Source organism: Arachis ipaensis, chromosome B1 (genome assembly GCF_059453495.1).
Source record: "Arachis ipaensis isolate K30076 ecotype BB chromosome B1, ASM5945349v1, whole genome shotgun sequence".
Classification (NCBI taxonomy): domain Eukaryota; kingdom Viridiplantae; phylum Streptophyta; class Magnoliopsida; order Fabales; family Fabaceae; genus Arachis; species Arachis ipaensis.
In genome coordinates this window covers 145003439-145014011 of record NC_142436.1, presented here as the reverse complement: position 1 = coordinate 145014011, position 10573 = coordinate 145003439, and the positions used below count along the sequence as shown (strand labels likewise).

The following is a 10573-nucleotide window of genomic DNA, read 5'->3' as shown; positions in this document are numbered from 1 at the left end:
ACATTGATAATTGTCAAAATTATATAAAGATGATTATATATACTAAATTTGCACAGTTCGTGGGAATGGGTGGGTGGAATTAATGAATGCTGAAAAACTTTCACGGGTTATTCCTTTGCTTTTGGTTCAATGGTAAAAATGACATGTAAATTAAATTAGTCACTGTATGTTTGTATATAAATATAAATAGAAAAATGTTATTTGTACACTAAAATCAGACACTAAATTCAGTCACCAATGTATTAGTGTATAAATACATGTGTATTTTTTTTTTTTTACTAAAGATAGGAGACTCGAATCCGCAACCTCTTAATTGAGTATGGAGAGACTATGCTATTTGAGCTATAACTCATTAGCTAAATACATGTGTAGTTTAATTTATTTTCAATGTGTATTTGTATTCTAACATATATCTTATACTGATTTTAATAGCTGATTTTAGTGTATACGTAACATAATCTATATAAATATTATTTATCTTTTTAATATATTTTTTATTTTAATAAATATTTTATATTAATAATTAATTTTAATATACATCTAATATAGTTAAAATATTTTTAGAAAAATATATAGTTTTGAACTTTTGAAAAATATTATAAACACTTTTTTTGTGTTTGATAAATAATTTTTTTTATATATTCGTATTTTTAGTTTTAAAAAGTTGGAAATATTATATATTAATGAATACTTATATTTATTCTTGTCTTTCATTATATTTATGTCTTTTAAAGATATTTTAAACGTTCAAAAATAACTATTACAACTTTTAGTAAATTATGTTTGAAAGGTTAAGTTTAATAAAATACTTCTAAAAAAACTTTATTAAATTAAACTTTAGAGTTGTAGACTTAAATTACTCTCATCATCCTTATAGGCTTTTACTCATTGGGAGAGGCCAACGCCACGCAATAATAAGCTAAGGAACCAATTAATTACCATGCTCATAAAACCATGAAATATTTTGTTGATAAAACGCTCGTGGATTTTTATTAGCCTGTTTTTTCCATTAAAAATTTAAAACAATTTAAAAATAAGTGTGAAAAAGGGTGTTTTGTTTCTGTCATCCCATGCGGTGGACAGCGAAGCGTGTTTATTTCAAGGGAGCAACAAAATCAAATAATCAGTATAGTACAAAAACGAAAAGGGCACAAGTGTTAAAAATTTGAAACATATCCTACAATAATGTAGGTTTAAGTTTTCCTTAATTTCATAGTCTAATTAGTACTAATTCACTTAATTTTTCACAATAATCATATGATTATATCATTAATTATAAAATAGAAAGGAAAAAAAAATAGACCTATCAAATTATGTCAATCATGTCATACCTTAGGGTTCACTTCTTTTTGAACATAACTCATTGCTTTTGCTTGAAGCGTGAGAGGACATGTAGATCCAACGATTAATTAGGATAATTAATTTGGATTAAAGTTTCATCAACTCTCTCTCTCTCTCTCTCTCTCTCTCTCTCTCTCTCTCTCTCTCTCTCTCTCTCTCTCTCTCTCTCTCTCTCATACATATTTCCACCAAATTAATTAGCTCTCCCGTCTTGTCTAAACAATAAACATACGTCCAAAGTCCAAACAATGCGTTTTTCATGCCCCATGGCTACCCAAACTCAACCAATGAGCAGACTGCAGAGAGATTCATACACAAATTTCTTTTCATCATTTCTCTATGCATGTCAAGGTATACAATAATATATAATAATTTGAGATTATTTATTTTGACAGCAATATACAATCTTTGAAACGGTGTCTTTAGTTAATATTTAATGGATTAATGGTAAAGAAATTCATACATTTGTTAATTAAAAACCGTTAAATAATTTGATATATTTGACTAAATTGTTATATTCTCAATTCACAATTTCATATGAAGTCATCTGCATATGAGTTTTTGACTATATATAATAAATTAATAATAATAATAATAATAATAATAATAATAATAATAATAATGTGGTATTGGGACTATTTATTTTGACAACATTTTTACTTTTTTTTTTTTCCTCTTTTCCTTTCGGGCATTGTTTAACCATGAGGAGAAATAAGCGACTTCACATTAGTGCGAACAAACTTAACATTTTTTGTATATTGTCAGCTAATAGAAATAAAACGACTTGGCAAAAATGGAAAAATAGCTAATATATATTGCAATTCACATGAAATTCTCATGAATATTAATCTCTTTTTAAGTTTCGTTTTAAAATGAATGGCGTGGCAATAACATGGCTAACATGTGTTGTCAAGTACTAATTAATTACGATGTAAAATGTCATGTTGAATTCATAATTGCAGTTGTCAAAAGCTGCCTCCAAGCTAACTGTGTATGAATGAATAAGTAGTATAGATAAGATTTTTCTTTCAGGACATAAACTAGTAACTGAAAGATACTTAGCCTGAGTGCGTAACCAATGCTCACAACTTAAAGTCTATATGATTGCGGCTACCTACGTGGTCTTTAAAGTAATCAATTCACATCCACCCCTACTAGCTTTTACAACAAAATAGGTGTCATAAATTCAGCAGAGACTAAAATCTAGCACATGTAGGATAGGAATCATATAGGATAGTGGGGAAACATGAAAAAAGTAGAGCAATTAAATATTTCAATTGACAATGAACTTGAAGACTTGTCCAACAAAATTGTAGTTCAGTGTGCAATGAGGCACTCAAAATTTTTCCAAGTTGACTGAAAAACGTGTAGGTCAATTACTTGTTTTTGAAGAGAGCTTGTTTGTGTTCATCGAGAAACTGAATGTGTCAACAACCTTCTGAGCTTGGTCATTGACTAATTAAGATCCAACCGTTAGTGCAAAAATAAGGTGCGAGAAACAAAGCAAATTGGTATGAATTGAGAAGCGACGTGGGGGAAAAGAAGAGAGCATGAAGGTGCCTGTGATGAGGTCCTGGTAAACCAACATATTTACAGAGCAGAAGATGGAAAAGGGGCGTGCGCCATGGATGGAGCGAAGCAGAGAGTGAAAGAGTTGAAGTTGACGCAACAAAATTTTTTTCACGATATCATCCTGCCTGACAAACTAATAACTAATTCGTCAAAAATTTGAATTTCATTTACGAATTTGTCACTGTGTAATAGATTATTGCATAAATAAAATAAAATTCAAACTCTCCAACATATGTTTAAAGTTAACGAGTAAGCTACAGCTCCATCAACCCTATATAGGTGGCAGCAAAACTTATTTATACACAAGGTTGAGAGTTTTGAGAACAAGGCAGATTCTCCACGTTTGGACTTTCTTGCCCTAAAACCTTAATTAAAAGTGAGGATTAGATTAATGTCCAAAAAAAAAGTGAGGAATAACTGATGAAGAACAATACTCTAGCTAAAAGAAAAGAAAATGCATTCCTGAATGAATTCAATTCGGCCTGAGAGTGAAATAGAGAAGGGAGTTGTAGTTCTGAGTTTGTAGTTGGAGTTCGTGAGCCAATAAGTGAGCTTTTTCATCGCGCTTAAGCACTTGCTTATTTCTTTCCTGATCCTTTCACCTTAAAGACGTGTTTAAAGCTGCTTAATCAAATGACTTAACCGAACATAGTCATTTCTGATTTCTATCAGTTACGCCTTAGTATTAAATAGGCAGAGAAAAAAGGTGCGGGATTAGAGAGACACGAAAGAAGAAGCTCTTACATCGGGTAAGTAACAATATATGTCAATGAGTAATAGCTCAAATGTCATAATCTCCTCATATTCATCTAAGAAATTACGAGTTTGAGTCTTCATATCTTTGGTAATAAAAGAAAAATAGATTAGCAATATATGTACATAGCTCCTTTTGTTGGAGGAAAATATCCCTTACATCTTAATTGAATGGAATTTGATAGGTAGCCAATAATTGTTGTGAACAACGTGAATAATAAGCTCTAAAATTAGTTCAATAAAATAAAAATAAATTACACTCCTAAATTATTCATCTAAATCTTAATATTAGGATAAACATTCATACAACTAATAAATTAAACATTCGATATATTTATTATTCACATTATTTAATATTTTTATTATCTACCTATATTTTTCCTAATTGAATTAACCATGAAATCAATTTTTGTAATTGACTACCATGTTATTAATTGAATAAAAATGAATCTCTCTCTCCTTAATGACCGTTAATTTCATAATTTTCTGGTTTCAGATAACATGTATCCCATATTTAAGATTATTATTAGTCAAAATATTTAAATATTTTACTATATTAAAAATTTAAATTTTGTATTTTTTTATAAAAAATTTAATTAATAGCCTTGACAGTTGACATGAACCCTTATTAGTTAAACACTATATTTTTAGAAAAAGAAATTCTTAAACATTAGTAATGTTATTTAGCAAATCATATAACCGGAGTCAGATTAATACTAGCCAAAATTATTGTATTAAATTAATTAATATAATAATCCGCTTAAGCCTTAAAGAAACCAAAATAGAAACAAAATGTACTTTAGATAAATAGAAACATCTCTTTATTTTAATGAATAAGATTTTTTTAAGATTTTATTATAAATTAATAATATAAGACTTAGTTTGGTAAAATTTTTACTTTTTTAAAATAGTTTGTAAAAACTAACTTTTAAAAGATAATTTATTAAAAGTTATAACATCTATCTTTGATAAATTAAATAAAAAATAACTTTTAATAAACACAAACAACAAATGCATTTGATAAAATAGCTTGTAAAATTTAAAAATACTATAATAAACATTAATGTAAGAATTAAATTTGAATATTAATTAATGTATGAAATTATATTAGACGGTCTAATTTTGATAAACACAAGTCATCTTTAAAAAATTTTACCTTAAGAACTTTCAAAAGCATCCATATCTTTTAAAAGGTATAAGTACAAGCACATAATTTTTTTTATTTATATTTTTAAAATATTTTACCAAACCAAACTTAAAAGGTCTAAGAAGCATCTTTGTCATAAGGTCTTTAAGGGATTTTTTTTGGAATAAAAAAAAACTTTATTTCCATAGAAAAATTATTCTTGGATTATATGCCAGAATACAATTTTTTTTGTGGGAATAAGTTCCACCATCCCCTTATTGAACTTCAAATTCTTAAGCTTCACAACCGCTTCTTTCTTCGTGTTGGATCCCTGTATGTAGGGGTGCACATGGGCCGGGTGAAGCCGGGTTTGATGTGACCCAGACCCGGCCCGAAATATACACCGGGTCTATTTATTAGACCCGAACCCGGCCCTAGACCCGATGAAACCAATACACTTTCGGGCCACAATTATACCGGGTAAAAACCGGGTGAAAACCGGGTGAAAACCGGGCCGTTAACATTACATTACATTGATACCTTCTTGTAAGCTAGCATGTAAAAATATCCAAAGTTCCAAGACTCCAACCATTATTTAACATGATAAAATTCACTTAGAAAAATATAACAAGAACCAACCCTTCTTCAAAATTAAAGCATAACCACAATCAATACTAAAGTATAACCACAATCAATACTAATATTGTCTAATAATACCAAATATTTAAATACATACAAATAACACAATATTATGCATTCTAAACATAAAACATTAACTTATAGTCTTATAATGACTAATAACACAAAATATTAAGATTTACAATACTTAAATTCCACATAAGAATAGTCATGTTCCATCACTAATAACACAAAATATTAATTGTGTATGATGACCGGGCCACCGGGCCAACTTCGGGTGACCCGAGCTATGGCTCGGACCCGACCCGAAATAATGACCGGGTCTATTTTTGAGACCCTTACCCGGCCCTAAACCCGATGAAATCACATCAAATTAGCCCCAAAAGTGTTCGGGACCGGGCCGGGCCTTCGGGCCGGGCCGGGTCTGTGCACCCCTACCTGTATGCATGTGTTATTCGTAATTGAACAAATAATCATTTGAATAATTTTATTTTTTTCTATGAGTTTTTTATAAGTACGTATTATTAAAAAAACTAATGTAAAAGTACAAAAATATAATCCATTTTTAAATACGGTTTGTTCTTGTGTACTCTTAGAAACAATGATAATCGTTTGCAATTGTCGCCGACAATGTTAAAGAATAAATGACATTGTTTCATCAAATATTTAGCATCAAAACTAAAGCAACATCATTTTATCTAGTCCAACCTAAAAGAATATGTGCCAAGTCACTCATAGGTTGACAAGTAATGATAGAAAAGGGGTAGGACTAACGTGCAACTTTTCAATTTCGAAGACCTTTGTGGTGCAATTAGAATCTTGAAGACTTTTTCAATGCAAGTGGCAAATTTCAAAGACCACTTTGTGATTTAACTCGCTAGGAGTGCTTTCTATTCGATGGACGTGAGAATGAGAATCTGACCCAACTGAGAAATCGTTTCACAGGATACAGACAAGGTCAAAACCTAGAAGTGAATGATGGTAATTGGTAATGGTAAACAAACTAGTTGCCTAGGAAGACAGGATCAGTCTGATTGGATGATTGGATCTTACAAAAATAACTCTTAAGAAAAAAGACAAGACTCCTATTCTAATGATTCGGTTCTCGTGGTATGTACAAATACAAATTTTTACTGGATTATACACTACCATTGTGGATATACCTGGTTGGAATCCAGAATCCTGATAGTCACTTGGTCAGTCCAATCCTCAATCTGAAACTGTTGACAAAAAGTGAGTCCTCCTAAGCAGACGCTATTAATCTCATCAATCATATCCCAAAATCACAAATGCACCCAAAAGTATGGTCATTGATCACTCCTTAGCTTAGTCAGCTTCTAGTCTCAAGATTTCCTTAGCTGTTCTAAGCCGGAAGTAAGGCATGTCTCCCTACAAATGACCAAGAGGGATCCAAATTCTGAGTCACACCATATAAAAGCATATGATGACATTATTTAAAATATGCATCCATCAAGGAATCATTGATATTATATCAGTTATTCCTCACACCATACACAACCTGCAGAAACCACACTTGTTTTTTTTTAAAAAAAAAAAGAAGAAATTTCAAGCAAATAACAAGACTTGAAACATTTTGCAATGAAAAATTATTGGTAGCAACACTGTCTGAATTGGCACTACGAGTGCATTTCTGATCAGCCACAGATTAACAGCTCACCTGTGATTATTGATTTGATTTTTTTTTTTGGGGGGGGGGGGGGAGAAATTAATTTTAACAATCCAAAATAAATGCAAATCAGAAGCATAACTTTCAAGCTAGAATAGATTGCTCTGCTTCTTACCTGGCCAAAACACAATCTCATATTTCTACTGTAGAAATCAGCATATTTGATCATAAACATCCCACAATCATAGCTGTCCAAAAAAACAATTGAATTCAGAAAATAATTCACCCAAAAACAAAACTGCTGTAAATACCGTAAGCTACAATAAAACCCTTAAAAGCACGTGGTGTGCAAAGATTAGAGGGATAATGAAAGAATGAAATACAAGGTTTGTAATTACTGGTGATAAAAAACATTCATTGCGTTTATTCTTATACTTTTACTGTTACAACATTAAAGAAATTCTTGTGTGCCATACTTTATTCAGAGGATATATGTTAGTACTGCTTTTGTTTATTGGAAAAAATTTTCCTGATTATTCAAAGAGCAGGAGAAAAAAGCGCCAAACTAAATTATGATCCCTGTAGTAAAAGATTATAATACACACCAATTCAATTGTTTAGGATGGTCTTTGACAAATTCTTTCTCCCAAGAACTTACATCGGTGTCTTTTCCAGTCTTGTCCTTTACTTCATCTACAAAATACCTAGCCTGGAGGGCATCAATGATAAACATTCGAAAAACTTTGCACTAATGTAAGGTAAAGGCATATACATCTATCTGCAACATCCTATTTAATTGACAGACCAAAAATTTTACCAGCACTTCCAGCACTTGGGTATCTGTTCCTCTCAGAGAGTCAAGATACTGGAATTTTTTCTCTTTTTGATTGATGACAGCCAAACACCAATGAGACGTTCGATGAATAGGTACAAATATCTAGGAACATCAACAAAAAAGTAAAAGAGCAGCATGAAAAGCAATTCAATTGATTTTGAGAAAGAAAAAAAAAATGATCAACACAATTTACTTTATCGCATTCATGGGGGATGTATCCCAGTTTCTTTTGACTGGTCCATCTCCTTACAGAGTTGAAATCATAACCATTCTTCCCACTTATCAACTGCCACTTGACATTCAAAATGAAGAGCATTAACAACATACCAATACGGCTAAATTGCATAGCAATTATAGACAGAGTGTAAACCATATAAATATAAATGAATGATGTTTATGTTTCCCTCATTACGGCCTAGATAGGATGTGTTTTCCCATAATATTAGTATACTATACACCAATCAAGAAGGAACAAAATGAGCTTGTAGCCAATCAGAAGCACTATTGTCTCACCCCCAAATGGGGTGGGCAGGAACAAACAACAAGAAGGAAATTTAGAATAATGGGGTATCCATAATTAGGATTTACACTTTTCCTTCAGCGATTTAGCCTTTCAATATAAGATAATTCAAATCAGGTGTTTTGTCATCGTTGGAAAACAAGCCATCAAGTGAATGAGTTTGTGCATGCAAACACTACCTAGGTTACATTATAATTAAAAACATGTTACCTTTGTGTAGAAAAAGGTACTGAAAAAATGACATTGGAGAGAATTCTTTGCCTTCCTTCTCTCCCTCTCTTTCAGAAGTACCAGGTACAAATCTATCACCTGCAAAAGAAAGTACAGAATCATTAAATTGGAGGAGTAACGATTTGAAATCAGGATATTTTTTTAATACCAAATTCTTCTCTTCTTCAGAATAAACAATAAGCAAATAATATCACCTTGTCATTTAACCATCCACCCCGCCTGAGGCACTGAAACGTTCCGCCTGTGATCTCAATGTTGGATTTATAATGGGTGACCAAAACCTTCTTCCTGCATAAGCAAGCCCTCAATGAGAGATGAACCAGCTAAAACCATTTTGCTGACATACAAACAAAATTGTAAAAGCATACCTGTCAGCAGAAAAGGCACGTGCAACCTCATCTTCTTCCTCCTTTGTAAGAGGAACAAAAGGTTTCAGTGACACCAGCTGAAATCCATAGCAACACTTTGTAAATTGCACAAACACTTTAAACCCCATCTTATTCCTTGATAACAAAGTCAACACATTGATATACTTCATTCTAATTTAACAGAATTAGGAAAAGCACTATAGCCTAAATAACAACATCTACAAAGATGGAAGAATGAATGAAATTCACCTCTACAAGTGGTTCCTTCTTCGGATGCTCGGGGCTCAAGGATAGAGTGTCCAGCGTCCTCTCAGCATAAACCACATTCAAATTACTATTTATGGACTCAGAAACCAAAGGAGTTGATTGCTGCAAAAATCCTACAACATCCTTAGCATCAAAATCATGCATCCCAGTCAAAGCCATATCATCCCCTTTCAAACTCTGTTCTGTCACAATGGATGGTCCTTCTTCGTCATCATCTTCTATGACATAAACCTCCTTGTTGCGACCAGCAGTGTCGACTTGCGCCGCCTCCTTGCGCTTTTCAAATAATCGAATGCAAGCAAGTGCAGAATCCTTCGCCTGCTGGTACACGCGGTACTTGTTATGCAACGCATCATTGCCCCTACCCTTACCAATCTCCTTCTGAGTTCCTGAAATATTCAAAAGACCGAACTTTTTGGATCTGCAAGGAGCGTGAACCTCCCTATGCAACGGTAGCACTGCATTTGGGTACCGGGAAACTCTTGAACCAGTACTAGTGGGAGATGATCTTAAAGGAGTTGAGTTCATGCTCGTTGATTGGAACTTAGCTCTTTTTAATGTGCGGGAATCTGAGGAATTCGGAGACGGATACATGCGATTCAAATTCATGCACTGTTGGTGCCGTTTGTTGTTGCTACTACTAATGAGACCCATTGATGCAGCAGAGCTCAGAAACGATGAATTCGCCGAAGAAGAAGCATGTTCAGCAATGTGAATTTGGGGATTCGGCGAGAGAACTTAAAGCAGATGAAACGCAGCCGAATGAACTCAAAACGCAATTATTTTGAAGAATCACGTTGGCGAAGGGTAATAATTAGAGATTAAAGTGAGAGGGAAATGAATCAAAAAAGCGAATTTGGGCTTTATATGAATGAATTGAGGAGTTGGCGATTTTGTGATTCTCATTTTCTTCCACTTTGCTTCGGCCTTTCGCGGCACTACCAGAAAAATACAACCTCTTTCAAATGGATTAACAGCGAAAAATAGTTCCTAAAACAGTAAAACATAATGTGTTTGTAAATTGGGACCTCCATGTTGTGATATAGATGTTTATGGGCGGCTGAATTTTTTAAAAATGGGGAGACTCTTGTTATCAGGAGAGATTAAATTTTCGGAAAAGCTCTACATACAAGCGATTAGGGCTTGTAAGCATTACAAGTCAATTAATCCCTAACCCCCCAAAACACGCTGCAAGTGCTACGTCCCTTACACGCGCTATATATCTCCTTCTTTCTAAATTTGCTCGTTCTTCTTCTCGCGCGTCTTCCTCTGCTTTTTCGATCGTTCTTTTCTC

General features: G+C 32.8%; 1 protein-coding gene across 3 annotated transcripts; it reads right to left on the bottom strand.

The window, feature by feature from the left end:
- Window positions 1–6018: 6018 nt before the first annotated feature.
- Window positions 6019–10350, bottom strand: LOC107638623 (putative ubiquitin-like-specific protease 1B). Of its 3 annotated transcripts, none has more exons than XM_016341985.3 (9): window positions 9262–10350; window positions 9013–9089; window positions 8839–8932; window positions 8624–8722; window positions 8087–8179; window positions 7876–7995; window positions 7664–7767; window positions 7234–7306; window positions 6019–6820 (listed from the first exon to the last, which is right to left on the bottom strand). In XM_016341985.3, exons 1-9 carry the CDS (start codon window positions 9931–9933, stop codon window positions 6758–6760), a joined length of 1395 nt encoding a protein of 464 aa, XP_016197471.1. In that variant the 5' UTR covers window positions 9934–10350; the 3' UTR covers window positions 6019–6757. The 3 variants fall into 3 exon arrangements, 2 of the variants coding, with proteins under 2 accessions (XP_016197471.1, XP_016197464.1); XM_016341978.3 differs by having other exon boundaries at window positions 6293–6820; window positions 8087–8185; window positions 9262–10277; XR_015902565.1 differs by lacking the exon at window positions 6019–6820 and having other exon boundaries at window positions 7265–7306; window positions 7664–7751; window positions 8087–8185; window positions 9262–10277.
- Between the last annotated feature and the right edge of the window lie 223 nt (window positions 10351–10573).

What these genes read in the sequence shown, in the direction of transcription:
- LOC107638623 (XM_016341978.3), bottom strand. Translation starts at nt 9,933, where the DNA reads ATGGGTCTCATTAGTAGTAGCAACAACAAACGGCACCAACAGTGCATG. An exon ending in CGTGCCTTTTCTGCTGACAG is followed by an intron (nt 8,933 to 9,012) that starts GTATGCTTTTAC and finishes TTGCTTATGCAG; the next exon opens with GAAGAAGGTTTTGGTCACCC. An exon ending in CATCCTAAACAATTGAATTG is followed by an intron (nt 7,307 to 7,663) that starts GTGTGTATTATA and finishes TTTTTTGGACAG; the next exon opens with CTATGATTGTGGGATGTTTA.